This window comes from Thunnus albacares, chromosome 12 (genome assembly GCF_914725855.1).
Source record: "Thunnus albacares chromosome 12, fThuAlb1.1, whole genome shotgun sequence".
NCBI classification, from domain to species: domain Eukaryota; kingdom Metazoa; phylum Chordata; class Actinopteri; order Scombriformes; family Scombridae; genus Thunnus; species Thunnus albacares.
Window position 1 is genome coordinate 6,549,271 of NC_058117.1, and position 19,274 is coordinate 6,568,544.

General features: G+C 43.1%; 1 protein-coding gene across 6 annotated transcripts in view; it reads left to right on the top strand.

The window, feature by feature from the left end:
* rnf220a (ring finger protein 220a) overlaps positions 1 to 19,274 on the top strand; it is a 261,492-nt gene that overhangs the window by 235,508 nt on the left and 6,710 nt on the right. For 4 of the 6 annotated variants that reach the window (XM_044368498.1, XM_044368495.1, XM_044368496.1 and 1 more), the window contains 5 exons: positions 6,829 to 7,018; positions 7,134 to 7,189; positions 7,463 to 7,577; positions 15,918 to 16,029; positions 18,936 to 19,130. In XM_044368498.1, coding sequence (XP_044224433.1) covers positions 6,829 to 7,018; positions 7,134 to 7,189; positions 7,463 to 7,577; positions 15,918 to 16,029; positions 18,936 to 19,130 — 668 coding nt within the window. The remainder of the gene's footprint in view (positions 1 to 6,828; positions 7,019 to 7,133; positions 7,190 to 7,462; positions 7,578 to 15,917; positions 16,030 to 18,935; positions 19,131 to 19,274) is intronic. The other 2 variants (XM_044368500.1, XM_044368499.1) reach the window with 1 other exon arrangement.

The following is a 19,274-nucleotide window of genomic DNA, read 5'->3' on the forward strand; positions in this document are numbered from 1 at the left end:
ACATGCAGTGCTCCCACTTAACTCCATCATGTCTCTTTTTGGTCGCTCCTCTCAAGTTCCTCAAACTTTTGTTTTCATTATGTTTAAATCATTTCACTTTTCATTTCTCTTGTGGGCAGATCTTATTTTTTTATTATTTTTTTTTTCAGGAACTGAGCTTTATGAGTAGAGCCTTTATGTATCTGCTATAGATTTATAGATTTCAGTGAGAGGTCTCCTTTGTTTATTATGGGAGGTCTGAGTTAACCCAATGAAAATAAAGTTGACATTCGGGGGGTTAAAAAAAAAAAAAGACTCTACTCTGATATTATGAAGCAAAATGTTGACAAGATTAGGACATTTGGCTGTTAGATTACTCACAAGAAATTAAGTTATTTAGTTTTTTTTTATAATTTACATAAGTGGAGCTACAGTCTACGAACTACAAAACTATTATTTTCACTACCGATTAATCTTTTGATTCTTTCTTTCTTTATTTTTTAAAAATAAATTGTTGAGCCTAGAAAACGCCAGATAAAAGGAAAAATGACTCTCACAAGCCTCTAGAGCCCAGAGTGACATCTGTTTTTATCTGCCCAACAGTCCAAAAGATTTCCAATTAACAACGACACCGTATGACTGAAAGTACGTGGACACCTCTGTCGAATAGTGCCGGGCAGCCGTTTGGGGAAATCATCTGAAAAAATCATTTTCAGACTTTAATGTGGAAGAAGAGCCCTGAACTCAACCCTATCCAAAAGCTTTGGAGTGAATTGGAACGCTGACTTTGAGCTTATTGCCCAACGTCAGTGTTGGACCTCATTAATGTTCATGTGGCTGAACGGGAACAAATTTCTGCAGCCAGGTTCCAAAATCATGTGGAAAGCCTGAAACCAGAAGAGTAGAGAGCTGTTATAGCAGCAGGTTAATGATCATGGTTTTGGGATAAAATCGTCAGCCATCACATATAGCTGTCATTATCTCAAATCCACGTAATTAATATGGAATAGAAGCAGATATTTGGCTGGATTTATGATTAATCAGTTATCAAAACGATGGAGTAATTTTCTCAGCTATATATGCAATGACACATTTATGAGTTCCAGATGTATAACAGTGAACCAATGCAAAACCAATATTTATATCTGCTTAATGTAGCATGCACTCGAAGATTGTCAGTAATACTGCTTTTGAAATCATGAAACAGGAAAGAGAACTTACTCAGTCTTAATACTTAAGCCCAAAAACACACCTTCAAATGAAACATGCAGTAGCATTCATTTGAATGAGAAAGTGGTCTCAGACTTTTATACTGTAGGCTACATTTTATCTTCTGTATCTTAATTGTCGGAAATCACGCAGTTTGATCATTTCAAACTGCATTGGACCCCACATCGGTGTCCCTATTGTGGAGAGGCAAGCCACCAAGATGTGCTCAGATGGAGGTAAAGAGTCGTTGTCATCTCTTAAGAGGCTCTTTCAAACCCTTTCTGCCTCTGCTTTCATCTGTCCCTCTTCCTGCTCGCCTCCTTCTCTCCCTGTTCGAGCCGCTGTTAAACACACACACGCTGAGCCTCACCTCCCATCCCTCCCTCCCTCTCTCTCTGTGAGCCAGAGAGTGAGAAGACAAGACAGATCAATGTTGAAATCTCAACTAAACCCTGGCAAAGAGCAGTGCTCGGGGTGGGAGGCAGCTCCCCCACCTGTCCATCCACCTCCCCGATGCTCCTTCCATCTGTCCATCTCTTCTTTCACGTCATTAAACGAGCAGACACAGGACCCTTCTGCCGCGCTCTAATAGGGCACCTTGTGATGTGACACAGATAACTGAGGTGGCCCAGGGAGAGCGACTTGAAATGCACAGACTCACACTAGGCAGAAGGCTCAGAAGGTGGATTTTGTCTTGAAAGCTCCTCAATGGTTCTAACAGTCGCAGCTGAATCCAGCAGGCTCTCGAGAGCCAACGGCTGGCTAGACGGATAGAGATGTTGCAGGGGGTCTCCTCAGCTGGCAGGATGAAGAGAGGGTCTATCCCTCTGTGAAGTGCCATCATCCCCCTGCCCCCCCCCCCCCTTGAGAGCGCAAGGAAGAAAGGCAGAGGGAACGGGGCTCTTTCAAGGGAGAGGTGAGGGAGGGAGGGAGGGAAAAAATCGAACAAGATCAGTTTATGATTCAACTCTGTGTGAGGGAAGACTTCCCTATGTCTCGCACCGGCTTAGCCAGGTTGAAAGGACTCGCACAGACAGAGAGCTTCTTTATCTGTCTACTAGACTGTCTGTCTGTGTCTCTGCTTTCTGAGCTGGAAAGTAACTAGATTTTACTTCATAACTTTGCAGGATTCATTCAAAAGTCCGTGTTTAAATCAGAAAGTTCCTGATTTATGTTTTGATTTAAATCAGGAACTGTCTGATCAAACAATGTGTAAACAAGATAATAAATCTGATCAGACTTGCAATGCCAACTCTGTGTTTAACATTTTTCAATACTTGCTGCTACAAACACATTATTGAGAGCATCAGAACGTATTAAGGTTTGATATCCAGGCCTAAGTTATGATAGTATTGTGCTCATTAGAGGGAACAAGTCTAATAGGACAAACACAGTCCAACATGTAAATAAGCCAACAGTTTTGTCAGATGACCTGAACCACTTTATTTGGAGATAAAACCAAAATGTTGGTGGTAATCCTTCAGGGCAGGTCAGTGTGTAAACTGTTATAGATGTTTAGGATCAGCTGTTATATGTATGTCCACAGAAACTTCCTTCAAATTCATTATTTTGTTTAACCAACAGTCTAAATCCCCAAGATATCAAGTTTAAAATGACAAAAAAAGCTGCAAACCTTCACATTGGAGAAATGGATAAAGCAAAAAATTGACTAATCATTTCACTACTAGATCGCAGTAATTAACTTGGCGAGTATAATGCTGTTGTCATAGATAAGAGTCCAAGACAAAACTTAAGGAGTTGTATGAAACAGACATTTCCCTTTTATTTCCAGTCATCTGATCAGAACTACAGATGGATCTCTATAGAAATCAACAGCGAAGTAACACATATGTCAGGAAAAAAAACATATTAAATACATCCTCACACAACTAATCCACAGTTTTAATATCAGTCTTAACTTCTCTCAACATTTTTGAATTGTATTAATAACACATTGTATTTAGTTCTGCTTTTTTTCCTACTGTATAAAGCTTGTGTTAGTAATCTTCACGCTGGAAAAGACAAAATGTCACTGAAGTTTGGAACAAAATGGTTGTCAGTATGGCCACAGACGGACAGACAGACAGACAGATCCTGAAGTTTGATATCAGGCCGTCCTGAGAGACAGAGGAGGAGAAGAGGGGGGATTATTGCAGGTTGAAATGGCCCAGAGGGATTGAGAAGAGGAGAAAGAGGAGAAATCTCCGCTTTGTAAACGGACTTCAAAGATGGCCGTCTCATGTCTTTGTGCCCGTGTCCCTTTTCCCATCTCTCTTCTCCCTCGCTCTTCTCTCTGACCTGTAAATGGCAGAAAGATAGCGAAGTGACCTTTGACACCCCCTCCTCCCCGCTTCTTAGGGGGTCCCGATAATTGCTATGGTAACGGAATGTCGGCGAGGTCGGTCGATCGGTTGATCCGGGCTGCCAGTCGGCCTGATGAGTCCTTTGATCCTCCTTGCCTCTTCAGATCCGGACTTGTAGTGTTGCTGTGGGGACATGTATGTAGATTGAGTGTCTCCTGCGGGGTTGTCATGAATAATGTAACTGTGGAGGAAGAAAAAAAAAAAAAAAAAGTGTTGTTACAGTGTTAAGAGTCAACAATATTCAGGAGACGGTTATGATAATGAGACAGACCTGGATTGCAGTGTCGGAGTTCTTGTGTGCGTATTGATCCAGAAAAGAGGTGAAACAGTTTATTGAGCAGCACTGCGCTAGAGGAGAGAGGAAAAAAAAGAGAGAGAGAGAATACACGATACATGAATGGAGAGAAATATAGAGCCATTAAGGGTCATGGGAGAGGTGTAAAAGAAGCAAACTGTCAAGAAAAAAAAGAAGGAACTGGGAGCGAATAAAGTTAAGAAGTAGTGATTATACTAAAAGAGGAGGGATAAAAGCGAGAGGAAAGGAGGAATGGAAAAGATGAGAGGTGAAGAAGAAAAAGGAGGAGGGGGGGGGGGGGGGGGGGGGGCGTCAGTGTATAATGTGAGTGAAAGGCAGTTAGAGTGGGGCTGACCTTTCCCTGGCCAGATTAGATTGGCCTGCCAAGACTGCTTAGAGGGACAGATAGAAGCACTGGGAACACTGACTCTCTCTCTCACACACACACACACACACACACACACACACACACACACACACACACAGCAAACAGGACACACATATACGCACAGTGAACACACTATAGACATGTACAGCGTGCACGCGCACACATCAGGCCACATGAAATCTGCCTGTGATATAGGCAAATTTGTATATCAATAAAAAGACACAGAATATCCATTATCTGTCTTATGAAATAATTACTACTTTATTGTATTTATACTATTTAATAATCCTTATATTTTAAGAACCCAATTCTGTCTACTTGGATTGGGACTATTTTTTAATCCCCTTTTGAATCAGGTCACTTTTTTGGGTTGTTTTTTTTTTTTAATTAATTAACACACATCAGGTTTGTGTAGGTTTTCCATACTTTCTGTTTCAAATCCTCTGAGCCCCAAATCACTATCAAAACTAGTTCCCCCCCCAAAACATCACTCACTCAGTATCACTGTTTATTGCCAGCTGTTGTGGCCAACTAGCCACAGGATCTATAGTTTGATCAATTGATTAGATTACACCCCCACCGCCGCCAATACCACCACAACACGGACAAAAAACCTCATACGTATATCTGTTTTCTCTCATCTTGGTCAATCACTCAGAGCTGACAGATGAGAAGCTCGATGGCGTTCACAGATTATTACCTACCTTAACTGGCTTGGCTGACCCCAGGGCATTGTGGGTAAGGTGGCTCAAGCCCCTGTAGTGTTTGAGGGCTGCAGAAGGCAAGGAGACTGATGAAGATAGTCTTCCATCGGCCGTATAAACGTAAATAAGGACTTCAACTTTAAATATGACACATTAGACTGTATTTTACTCATCACCACAGTATTGTAGATGGAACGACCGCTCTGGAAAGTAAACTCAGAGTAGAGAAAGCGTCTTGGAAAGACGTGTGGGAGTCCAAACTTTTCAAGTCTCACTACTTCGACTGTATAATGTAACATGTGCTCCGTTCGCCTTCCGCCCATGCCCTGAAAACCTATAGCCTCAGTAGCTGAGCAGAGCAGACCTGGCAGGCTGCTAGATTTACACTGCGTGGCCATTGTTCCCATATGTTCCCCTCTGCCGCCAAGACCAAATAAAAGTTAAAAGGTCCTTTTTATTTGATCACTAAAAACCATGGGCCTGTTGTAAAACGGCTTAGCATTGGTGGCGCGTTTTATCACAGCGGCTTTCAGTCGTGTTCACATTCTCTCTCCTTCTCCCTCGTTTATTTTTTTTATTTTTTCCAGAGTAAGAGTGAAATGAATTACAGAGTTACTGTAGGTAGGATGAGAAGCGGCGGCAGATGTTTAAATCCCTGAAGATCTGTGGAGACGAGTCCCAGCGGCTGGTTCGCAGTTTGACAAAGACTGCAGTGCTGAGACCAACTGCTAGTTTGGAGACACACACACACACACACACACTGGGACAGGGGGTTAAATAAGATGGTTGTCAACTCTGTCTAGCTTGTATCTGGTCTCCCTACACACACACAGAGCACACTAGTCCAGCTGAGAGCTTGTAGAAATTGGGATAGGTGTAAATAAGATGGCTGTCAAGCCTGTCACTGGTAGACACACAGACAGCTTCAGAGTCTTAAGCGAGTGCACACATGCTCACACACACACACACACACACCTCCCTACCTTCAAGTACTCCAATAGGCAAGGGTGTAAGTGACACACACACTCAAACACACACATACCACCTACCTACCTCAGCGTGGTAGACAGACACGGTGTAAGTGACAGGTAGACAGACTCACACACTCTCTCACACACACACACACACACACACACACACACACACCTTCAAGGGGTTGGAGAGACAGGGCCTAAGTGACAGGGGGACAGACAATCTCAAACAAACACTGAAGAGACGCCTTTAAGTGACGGACACACACACACACACACACAGCCGGTTCTGTGGCTAAGTGGAGCTGAAGGGAGCAGTCAGGCAGTGGTAAGGGTTTGTCTGAGCGTTCATCACTGGGTTTATAGAAGTGCCACTCACACACACACACACACACACTTTCCCTCTCTCTCTCTCTCTCTCTCTCAAAGATTGATGGGTAAGATGTCAGTCATCATCAGTCTCTTCACTTTCCTTCTCTGACTAAATCTTCCTGTTTTCTCTGCAAACTCTTAATTGGTCTGGAAAAAGCTGAAGTCTTAAATAAGCTGAAGTTTTCAAATGTTAAAAGAAGTCTTTTTCCTCTCTTATACAAGTTTATTTTTAATGTAACTGTTTTATCTAAAATTCCTTTAATTTATCTTGCTTCAACTTTAAAATGAGACAATTCTTACTATGATGTGTCGTCAAGGCAGAGCAGGAACGAAAGCAAACAAAAGACAAAGCCCATGAAGATGTCACTTATAGTTGTGTATTTTTTCATACTTAACTCTCAGATCACTTATAGAACAAACCTCACCATGTCGTGAGAGTAAACAAATACCGCTCTCCACACATAAAAGCAGAGGTTCTCCTATTCCTGCTATTTTGTGTTTAATTAATAAAAGCAAGGCCGACAATTATCTTTATATTATTTCTCAGGAACCGGTTTTGCCACGTGTAGTATCAAGGAGAGCGCGGACAGCGACGCCGACCTCGACGTGGACGGAGACGACACCTTGGAGTACGGCAAGGCCCAGTACACCGAGGCCGACATCATCCCCTGCTCAGGAGCCGGAGAGGACCAAGGAGAGGCCAGGGAGAGGGAGGCGCTACGGGGAGCCGTGCTCAAGTACGAAGTCATACTGCTAGACAGGATACTTAACCATAGTATTTATAATGTAAATGGATGAGAGTTCCCCTTATACCAATGTGTGTGTGTGTGTGTGTGTGTGTGTGTGTTGCAGCGGCGGGATGCCTTCTAACAGAATAACGCCTGAGTTCTCCAAATGGGCCAGTGACGGTAAGCATGACCACTAACTATACTGATATTTACCAATACCAAAAAACTTTTATTATTATAGATCTTCATATATAGTGTAGAGCGCTAAATGCACATAGCAATCTGTTCATTTTATCATTACACGCGACACTTAATCCGCATGACAAGATAATTTGCCAAGAATTTGTGTTTTCTTCTCACTAGATCTCTTCATTTTTGAATTCAGCTGTGAGGTGTAGTTATAAAAGTCATCTACCAGCATTACCAATGTCCACTCTGTCTTTGTGTCCACAGAGATGCCTTCAACGAGCAACGGGGAAAGCAGCAAGACAGACCCCAGCGCTCTTTCATCCTCCTCCTCCTCTTCCTCCTGCGCCCCGCGCACCTGTAAAAACAGTGAGATCGAAAAGTAGGTTACACAGAAATATTTACACACACACGCACGCGACCACACACGCATGTCATGATCCAGTTGTAGAAAATGACTCTGTCACGTTTCCCCATCGCAGCATCAGATAGATCACTCTCTCCCGGTGATTCCATGACTTTCTGATGATGAGTTTTCTTACTTGTGGGAGAGTCGACTTGTAGAGGGTCATAAATGATGCATTTTGTGTGGATTCTGTTTTTGCCGTGTGTGTGTGTGTGTGTGTGTGACTGTGTGACAAGGGGGTCTCTTCAGGTATTGATTTTCTCTGCAGTTGTGTTCTTTCAGAGCACAGAGCTGCCTGAGAATCATTAATAGGGACATAGACACAAGCTAGATACTGGGAAAACACTTTTGTAAAGGCAGCAGTGTGGAAACATGCAAATCTTTGTTCACACTGGTGAACACACACAACAGTTTAAACACTGAAACGTGCAGCGATCTGCAGTTTTATCATGATTTTCTAGTGAAAGTCGTTGAGATTTGAAAGACTGAACATCACACATGTCATATTCATACAGGCAGCACTGTGATTTTAAATGTTTTTGTTTGATAATGACACCCTTATTCGACCAGTTGGACATTGGATAAAGAAATTCACACCAAAAAGGAATTGAATCATTGTTTTTACACACTTCTTACATGTGTTTTCTGGTGCTCCACTCCTACTGAATATTGTAGAGTTCAGTTTTGTGGTGCTCATTTACTCAAGACACTTAAAGTGGACAGAAACAAATGTTTGATTCCAAGCATCAATCAAAATGTAATAGCAAAAAATTGGCTATGAGCAATTAGAAAATGACACTCAGACATTCTGTAGTGAAAACCACTGTTGGAGTTTAAAAGTCTCAGCTGACTTGGACAAATAACAGAGTAAGTCTGTCCCCTTTTCAAGAAAAAATACGCCTCTGCACATTAATAAACACTAAGAAACAAATAAGACTTAGTATGTATACAAGTAAAGCAGAAATGCTCCCAGTCGCTGCTCCTTGCTGTGTTACACACACTCAGAAGCAGACACACACTATCCATTAGAGCACCCTCAGTGTGAAAGGCCAGCGCTCTGTAATTCCCTCATTTCCATCCCCTCATCCATATTCTCCCACAAGTAAACAATCTCACACACGCACACACACACACACACACACACACACACACACACCTCGTCCCCTGCATGGGTAATAGAGGTCAGCTCATTCCAAGAGCGCGAGGGAAACGTCAGTGGGCGAGCGAGCAAAGAGAAAGAGGGATTTGGTTGATTGGTTGCTTCTGCATGTGTGGCATATTCTCCTGTCCTTTAGCCCCCCGTGCGATTACACACACACACACACACACACACACACACACACACACATACACACACAGAGCCGGGGTCAATGTTCTGCTCCCAACCCCTATTTCTTAAAGTGATTTCCTTTGTCCACCTAAAGTGCCTTTTAGAATGCCTCCTAAAAATCCCCACTTTGATTTTGTTTTGTTGACCCTTCATCTTCAGTCAGCTCCTTTGGCAACCTGTTTACATAAAAGTGATTGGTGAGTTCATAGAGGCATTTGTCCTGTCATTGGACACCTGGGTTGAAGGCCATATCGCCTGCCTGAGCAGTAAACAAAAGACAGAATGTGGGGATGTTAAAATGCATGTATACTTAAAATATTACCGTTGAAGTAATTGTGTGTTCTTGACCGCATGTTTGTTGCTTCACAGAAGTATTATACCGCCCCCCCCCCCCTTCACCTCTGGGAAGGCTGCAAGCGATAAATGCTTCATTTAAATGAATCAATCGGCACTTAGTGTGTGTGTTCCCCATATTAAATATCAGCAGAGGGGATAACTGGTGAATAAACAGAGCAGCTTGAGGTGTATTGATCAGAAACAGCACTGCAAGGCTAAATGTGTGTGTGTGTGTGTGTGTGTGTGTGTGTGTGTGTGTGTGTGTGTGTGTGTGTGTGTGTGTGTGTGTGTGTGTGTGTTTGCTGAGTGAGAGGATGCATTCGATAAGTAGTTGTCATTAGTGTGACCATCCCTGTTTTACTTTGTATGTGTCAGAGAGGAGAGCAGAACAGAACAGAAAGCTAAAATATAAAAAAGGCTCTTAATATAAAGATGGTGTCTGTTCTGCAGTCAAGGGGCCAAAACAGCAAAGACTTGTGCATCACCCTAGACTGCAGAACATCTGGCAGCTTTAGGCTAGAACACTTAAAGCTGGACTATTGAAGATATTGTCTTCAGTAGATACCAGATCTGCTTAATAAGGTCAGTATCGATGCCAGTACCAATCCAGCTTATCAGATAGGTGCATCCTTGTGGGTGAACAATTTCAGCCATGATTTCCAGCCCAGCTTTCATTTGACAAAGTGCTCATTTACTGGAATAAAAGAAGAGTTTTATATTTAATCATATGCCCCTGATTATCCTGTGATGATTTTGAACCACTATGTGCTTCTTTCTAAGAGCTACACCACATTTTTTTTTAGCTTCTACAAAGCTGATATTATGATTTTATGGCCAAAATGCAGGTGTGTGTGTTGCAACATGATGTTCCAGCTAAGGTCTTAGTGGGCACCCAGAGCAGAACATACCTTAATCTAAGTATCCATTTAAAGGGAGCCAACGAGATGCTGAATGATTGCATTGGAACAAGCAGTCAGCTGGCTGGCGGGAACAATTCCCTGCCTCACTCCTCTCCGCTTGCTATAAATGCACGTATTTGTGGAGCTTCTGTGCCCCTCCGTCCCCAAATGAAAATGAGATTTGTCTCCTTTTGTTACATTGATACATTGTACGTGTGTGTGTGTGTGTGTGTGGCTTTGCACAGGGCACCAATAGTGAAATCTCTCTCTCTCTTTCTCTCTCTCTCTCTCTGATCCCAGATGGGTAATGATCTGGTCGCCTCCCGGGGCGTCCTCGTTCCCCTGCTCATTCCCCTGCAAGATAAATGAGCTCACACACACACACACACACACACACATACATACATACATACACGTACAACGACGCTCTTTCCCCTCCAAGATAAATGGCCCCTCCAATGCCGCCAATGCGATTGCTGCCAAATTTGGTGCTCCAGCTGGAACAATGCTGAGAGATTTCCATGTGGTTTCTGCAAATGATTGAATCTGTCCTCAATTTGGAAGTGATGAAGCTGGATTCCTACCCCCCCCTCCACCCACCCAACCACCCACACACACACACACACACACACACACACACACACACAGACACTTTCCAGTCTCTGTCTTTGCCTTTTCCTCTGTCGCCAGGATGCATTTCTCCCTCTTTCAAGATGCCCCCCCCCCCCCCTTCCCTTTTGCCATCTGAGACCTGCACACACACACACAAACAGAGACACACACACACACACACACACACACACACACACATCGGGCAGAGGCAGGGGAAATCAATAGTGACTTAAATGTTTTATCATGGTGTGTCAGTGTAGTTAAGGCCTCGGTTAACAGGGTGTAGCAGAGAATGATGCTCTGAAGGGATTTACCGCTACTATTTTCACAGCACATACATGGGAGAGATTTATTTCACACCTGCTGGATAAAATGTTTGCTAAAAATATGGCTCCAAAATAGTTTTTAGAATGAATAGTTACGTAATGTCGTCGTGTGTGTGTGTGTGTGTGTGTGTGTGTGTGCCTGTGTTGATAGAGCAGTTGAGTGAGGCTGAAATGTAGGTAGACAGTAGATTAAGACACAAGGCTGATTGAGATGGATTGTAGAGGTCTTCAGCTACACACAGACACACACACACTAATGAAATGAGAAATAGCCCCACACTCGTTGGGGACAGAGCACTAAATAGAGGGGAGGCAGAGCCATCTATCTGTCTCTGTCTGGCTTTCTTGCTGGCTTTTTGCCATTGGGATGAGTTGAGATGGAAATGCACTGCAATTTCACTTTCTTTCACTCACACACACACACACACACACACACACACACACACACGAGCACACCAACCAAAATGCCCTGTGGGGCAGTAACTATGTTGGAGTAGTAGCATGTTTAGTCAATGGAAGTTGTATTTTAGTAATGGTTCCTTAAGTTTTATGATGCCATGCCTTAAAGTCATGGCCACAACTTCAGTTTAAACCTACTGAGCCAGAGCCTGGTCCCACTGCTTACTAACACAACCATGTATGAACACAGAGTAAACAGATGTATATACAGGGGGCAGATTATAGAATATACAATATTGGAATTAATGTTAATTCCAAAAGCAACTTGACAAAAGGCCAAAATGAAACTTTTGGTTGTTATCTGGTGAGCTGATGTCAGTACTCTGCCAAAGATAACACAACTCCATGATCACAAATGGAGGGCATGTTTTTCAGCTTAATATGACCAACCGAGCAGTGATTCGTCATTCAACTTTTAGAAAGTTGCCATCATAGCCAACAAAAAATTATTACAGTTATCAATGGAATGTTTGACATTTAGTTATCTATTACTTAACTCATTTACAAATGTTGAAAGCTAAACCTATAGATCCAATTAGGTGTTCAAAGCAGCTCAGATTTGCTAAAATGCCATCAGAACCCAAACACACCATGCAGTTCACAGCTTTTGGGTTTAATTCTCCATGGAACTTTTGCAGCCTGCTGTAGCATACCTATGGCAAACCTATAGTTGTTCGCTCTGGTCCAGATAAGTGGATGAGTTGGTAATTTGATGCGTTTTCCCCTTGGTTGTTTCTTTTCACACAGAAAAAATTCAAGCCACATGGGACGGGAGCAAGAATATAATCAAAGGAGGAAGGTCCTGAAGAAGGTCCTCTAGCCAAATGCAACGCTCTTCATTATGCTAGTCCATGTTGGATCTTGATTCACTCTCTGGCTAGCTGCTAGCAGCTGTTGGGGAACTCCTGGGACCCTTATTTATTGAAACGTACCTTTATTCTGAGTAGGAGCTCACTCAATCAGACTATTCTCGTGTACTTCTTGACCCATGTACACCTTACATTTCTGGTTGTAATCCAACTTGAATTGTTAGTTTGTTTTCGCAAGTCCACATGACACGTTTGCTAAGCCTTGGTCCCAGACTGAGATAAATTTTCAGATTTTGGCTCCAAGACTTGAAAAGGTTGAAATCCCCTGAGCCAGCTTAAATCACTGACACACACAAATAGCACAAATGCCTTAAACTCAAGGATATTACTTGTGGTTGTTGCTGGCTGTTGATCTCTCTGCATGTCACATTCAGCCCTAGAGAGTTGTCTTTCCTTTGCTTGGCCCTGTGATATCATCCTGTTCTCCTTTTTACCTCCATTAAATCTCTGCACCTCCACCATCCCCTCTTACTTCCCTCTCCACCTCTCTGTCCCCATTTAGATCGCCACAGCCGCATAAAGATAAATTAACGTGTCTTTTTATAGCATCGGGAAATTAAACTTTTTGAATGTGGTTGTCTATAAATCAGCCGAGCTTAATGAATATTCATCAGAGAGATAGAAAGAATAATAGAGGGGATACAGGAGTGATGTTGGGAGAAAAGGAATTATAATTTAATTTTTAAGAGTAAAACATTTCTTTAACTTGCTTTGGACAAGGAAAGGAGAACCCCTTGGCAGAGTTTTGTGGTTGACTGAGCGTTAGAGGGATTTATTGGAGCTGTTAAAAGAAAGAGACAGCCTTGTTTGAGGGACAACCACATCCAGTCCCGTCCAGTCCAGAGTCCACTGCTGCTTTATAAGCTAGCAGGCTAATCAAGGCTAAATGGCTTTTTACAAGCTCAGAACTAATAAGAGGAGAGGGTAAAGCAGTTTATAGGGCATGGAGTGGCGAGTCAGGCTAGGAGTCTCAACGAGGTCTTTATAGACACAGGATGGTGATGGGGTTACAGGGAGGAGCTACAGAGGGACAACTTCTCCCAGAGACCTGGTAGAGGACACTGGACCTCCTGCTACGATCAGTGTCCTTTAGAGGACTACAAATCCTTGTGAGGACAATCCAACATCAGGCTGAAATGTTCCTCAGTTAGACGAGACATCACCAATAATTGAGCCCAACGAGTACTGGATTTTTCTGTTGGTTGGCTTGTCCACCACTTTGTTCAGGATTGGAATATTTACTTGATGGATTGCCATGAAAGTTTGTTCAGGCATTCAGAGGATGAAACTTACCGATGTTGGCAATCCCCTGATTTTGTCCATAGTGACAAATATAGAATGGATTGCAATTAAATTTGTTACAGACATTCTTGTCCCCCTCAAGATGAATTGTTATAACGTTGTGATCCCTTAACTTTTCATCTAGCACCATTATTAAAGGTTTTAGAGTGGTCCTCTTAGAAATGGAAGAGAAATAACAGGGAATGTTTGATACATTAGTATCTCTTGTTAGAAGTTGTAAACTCTACAGATGTGTCACATGTCAGAGACATTTTTTATGCTCCTAGACAAGTTTCATGAAAGAAATTTAACTAAGATGATAATAAATTGGTCTCTGGCACAGAACAGTGGGTGAAGAATTCTGGTGATGGTCAGACAAACCTGAAATGTTTAATTTTAATTTAATCTTCAATTTATTTTAATGAGCTTGTTTGAAGATTGGAATCAAGGAGGTTAGATGTAAAAATATTCCAGTTGCATACAGCGAAAAATGATTAACAGAACTCCAGCTTGTAGGAAATTAAGAAAGTCCATCCTTGTTTACATTCCCCTGTAGCTTCTGCTGTTTGAGGATGCAGCAAATGAAGCCATATCCTAGGCCACACACACACACACACACACACAACCACATATCGTTATCTTTTGCACTCACCCTCCTTTCCCTCTCTCTGCTTGCCCATCTCCATCCAGATCAATACCATAGATCAGCTAGCTATCAGGCTGCAAAATGACCACATCACCATAAACACACACACACTCTCCCTTTTTAACACACACACACATATTGCATCTCGCCACAGAATGAAAGGATGGCTATAATAAACACCGGCTGGCTTGTCCCGGCCTCGTCTCCCTGCACCAAATCATCATCATCATCATCATCATCTACGTTGCGGTCTGTGCGTCGGCCGTATTGATTTAGTTATGGCTGCTTCATATGCTGTCGGACAGTGTTAAATGCACATTTTCTGTTATCATGCTACACATTAATCAGAGGCTGCTTAGAGGCAGGAAGAAAAGGAGGATTGTGAGCGTAATGAAGTGGGGGGGGGGGAGCTCAGAGGAGAGAGGGATGGAGGAAGGATGTGTGGGGAAAAAAGAGATGCAAAAACATAACAGAGGAGATGCAGAGGATGAAAGGTGAACGAGAGGTGTAAAAAAAAAAAAAAGACGACAGAGCATTTAAGTTAAAGTTGAGAACAGGGGAGATCTGAGGATGAAAAGGAGGTGGGAGTCGGAGGAATTGTTAAAAGATGGTGGGAAAGAGAGAGGGAGGGGGCCGGAGTTGTAAATCTGTTGTGAGATGGGGCCTTTGAGGATACAGCGGTGTTAAATAGAGGGATGTCATACTATATATTGGACAGAGAGGGAGAGTAAGAAAGGGTGGGGGGGGGGAGCTTTAAAGATGCCCAACTGTGTATTGAGCTGCAGTGACAGAAGGTGATGATGAAGAGGTGTTCAATAGAAACATGTAATACTACATACTGAGTGACAGAAAGAGCAGGTTTGCACAACAGAAAGGTCCATAATGTAACGGCAGTGAATGAAAATCTGTGAAGAATCGACACACTTGAATAAAAATTACATTCTCATTGGAGGATTAACCACATATTTAAATATAGCAGGATCACAGAATAATGTAATTGATTGTCAAGACTTAAGATATTAAAGGACCAGTGTGTAAGATTTACTGGCATCTAACAGAACAGGCTCGGCAGAAATGGAATATAATATTCATAAGTATGTTTTAATTAGTGTATAATCACCTGAAAATAAGAATCATCCTCATCCGTCCTTTATATCTACATAGGTAGCGGTTCTTCTTCTATTCTTCTGCCATGTTGCACCGCCATGTTTCTACAGTAGCCCAGAACAGACAAACCAAACACTCTGCAACCTCACCACTAGATGCCACTAAATCTCACACACTGGTCCTTTAATATCAACCACCAAAAATTTAGAGACTGTTTTTTTCTTGAGATTCAGCCAATTCCTGTTGTTTTTATGTATCAATGTAAACAAAGAACTTTTCAAAAATGACCTGGAAGAACTGGTATGTAGGTCTTTTCAGCCTTTTCAGATTCATCAGACTTTCTCATTGGTGGCTAGTGAGGAGTTTCACTGTGTCATACCCATCTATACGTCTTGTAATATGAGTAGTAAACGTTTCTCCCTCTCTCTTTCTTTTTCTTCCTCTCCCCCAGAGTAACGGAGGAGGAGTCCACGGCAACCACCATGGAGGCTCTGAAGGCTCGAATCAGAGAGCTGGAGAAGCAGATACTGAGAGGAGACCGATACAAGTGTCTCATCTGCATGGTGAGTATAAAACGTTATAAGGATTTCATCCGTCTCTCTGCACTTAAGGCCTTAAAGCCAGAAAGTGCTATGTATAAGACTTCTAAACTTTCATCAGCAGTGGTTGAAGGGACTGGCAGGTTGTGCTTGGGTTAGTAGTAGTAGTAAATAATTTTCCAGAAAGCCTAGCAGCAAAGAGGATGTTGCTCTTTGCTCTGTTGAGCCTAATGAACAGCAGTGGAGCAGCCTGTCCCATGTTAGAAGCTTCTTCAGTATCCCACAGCTCACTGCACACTGAACAGTTTTTGGAAGGAGAGTTCAGGCGTTTCTTATCAGCTCATGGCCATGTTTAGCAGGTATTTGCAATGGGGAGGAGGTGCAGCTTCAGCCTGGTCCTCTACTTCTTTTGAAGGCTTCACACTCTCTGAGGATCTAGTCCCTGAAATAATCTAATCAAACTGATCACTCTCTGCTTCTCTAAAGGGATGCAATTCCCACTACACTCCCCCTAGCCCTCTCTACTCAGATACTCTGTACAGTTCTTCAAGTAAAACTCCACACACAGTGAATTACTGTGACCAGACTACAAATCTTGGTCTTCTAGTTTCCAGCTTTGGTTAACAGACACCCATATTGAATAACGTTAAGTGTATTATGCTGTATGCTGGATAAGTGTGCATGTAGGAACTGTATGCATCTCATTTCCCTCAGCTTGTGGATACTTAAGCAGCTTTCTCACTGTTTGAGTGCAGGTAGTGTTGTGTTGCTGTCGTGTTGTGGAGGTCGCAGCTCCTGCATGGCTTTGCAAGTCAACTGAATGTGTGCTGGGATAAAAGACTGTTGTGCTTAAAGGTTGCGTTACCACCTGATTTGAAGCGCTTCATATGAGGAATACTGAACAGCCTCAAAACAGACAGGATTCTGACATAGATTCAAATTAAAAAAATATATCCATGAACAGACAATGAAAGTAAAAGGTTAAATCTTGAAATGGGTAAAGAAGTATTGCAGTGTCAAGTGAGAAGATGCTCCTGTGCCCAAGCTTGTATTAATGATTGATTGGACTCACAGATCAATAATATAGGCCACATGTTCATCCTTGACAATATCATGCAGATATTGTCAATATTCATGTTCATCAGGCGCTTCAGATACAATTACACCTGCACCCCCCCCCCCCCCCCCCACCCCCATCACATGTGCGCCCCACTTTGTGTCAAGTACCCATCCTGTCATGGTTGAAGCTTGTGGACAGTGCAGCGTCGGCATCCTGTGCTCGTGTGTGTGTGTGTGTGTGTGTGTGTGTGTGTGTGTGTGTGTGTGTGTGTGTGTGTGTGTGTGTGTGTGTGTGTGTGTGTGTGTGTGTGTGTGAGAGGAGCGGGTAATTACCAACGCCTGTGCTTCCTAAAGGTCGCTGGGTGCCTGAGGTGACACGGAGGGCAAGGCACAGCAATCGATCACTCACCACCCCACGGACACACAGCTCTTCTCTGCTCATCTGTCACTGTCGCTCATCTCACACACACTCACACACACACACACACACACAGGCACACAGAGGAACACAAATATGTGCACAACATTTACACACACACACAGACTAATCTGTCTGTGTGTGTGTGTGTGTCATTAACTTGTCAGTGTGTGTGAACTTGAAGTCATCAGATTAATCTCACTAGTTTACAAGTAGCAGAAACATGTGGAAGCTCTCAGCAGTTACAGTTCAGTAACCGGGATACACTGACAAACGCCATCACTCTCAAGTCTTTTTTTCTGAAGGTTTTCTCAGAATTACCTTCATGGATCATAACTCTCCAATGTTCAGGTAGTCGTACATTAATGGAAAACAAGTGCTCTCCTGCCGAAGCAAACTTGGCTCAAGTTATTGTCGAGCTGCATGCGGTTCAGTCTCATCTGAAGATTTCTACCCCCATCTGCTGGTCGTTTTAGGCACGGTCACCTCTGAAAGTGATGCAGTTGCATTAGTTCATACGATTTAAGGGACAAAGAAAACTGTTATAATTTGTAACACTGATGCTCGGCAAGACTACATGTGAAGTGACCAAGTAACTTAATTTTGTGTAGTGACCCCTTCAAACTAATGATTTCAGCTTATATTTTATAATAAAACTATCCAGGTTAATTATAGTCATCAGTAATACTTATAGTTTATTTCTCTCTGCATTGACATTAAAGGCAGATACACTGGGAACTGTTGTTTTACATTTTGGATCACGGAAACAGAATTACACCATCTCCCCCTGACAAGAAAATGCCTCGTATCACTCTTCATAAAAACCTTTACACTGTTATAACATTATGATTACAATTCACATCAGCATCATTGCAATAAATACCATACACACTCTCATCAAATCTACCGTAACACGTTTTTGTGTCGGTTGAAGTCACTGGATAAGGAAAGCGTTTAGGCCTCTGTCAGTATTCAAATGTCATTACCTGCACCTCCAGTCCTAATGAAGCACTAATGAATCTGTGCACTTTGCAGCATCTATTGCATGAGATATCTTAAAGATCCTGAGAGAAAAATACATTGCATACAGTGATATTCAGTGTGGTGTAGAATACAGCCTGAGTGACTCTTGTTGCTGTGTAAACAAGGGTTTCCTATTGATTTCAAGCAACTTAGCCAAGTCATCAAGTCATCATTGTTTTATGTGACAAAGTCAGTGTGAAGAGAGAAGTGTTTCCTCATCACAGTTTGTTCATTGGCTGTCCGGCTGTCACGCTCTCACATCCGTGTGCGTGAGCGTGCGTGTGTGTGTGTGGGTCTGTGTGTTTGTCAACACGCGTGTTCATATTGCAGTGTGGGTGTATGCATGCGCGATCAGTACAAGCCCGCCTCTGTGATTAGCTGCCACCTTTGGGCCCCTCTCCTCTCCCACCCCCACCCCTCCCTTCCGCAGAGGAAGCCTGCTCTCCAGTCAGGCGCGGAGATCAAGAGGCTAGGGGCGTGGCCAGGGCCCCGGCCACTGGCCAATGAGGTCGGAGAGAGGCAGCCTAAGTCCCTCCCCCTCGGCCTGTACTGCCTGTACAGGGGCCTTGTGATTGGTGGCTACGGCAGCGGCATAAAGAGGCTCCTCCCACAGCCCCTACGGAGGGTAAGGCACCTCCCTCCCTCCTCCGCTCCTCTCCCCCCCCTCCCCTCCCCTCCCTCCTCCTCCCTCATCTCTGCGTTCTTTTCGAGAGGAAAAGAAACAAGACCGGGTTCATTCATGGCTTCCTCCCTCATCTTCTCCCCCCTG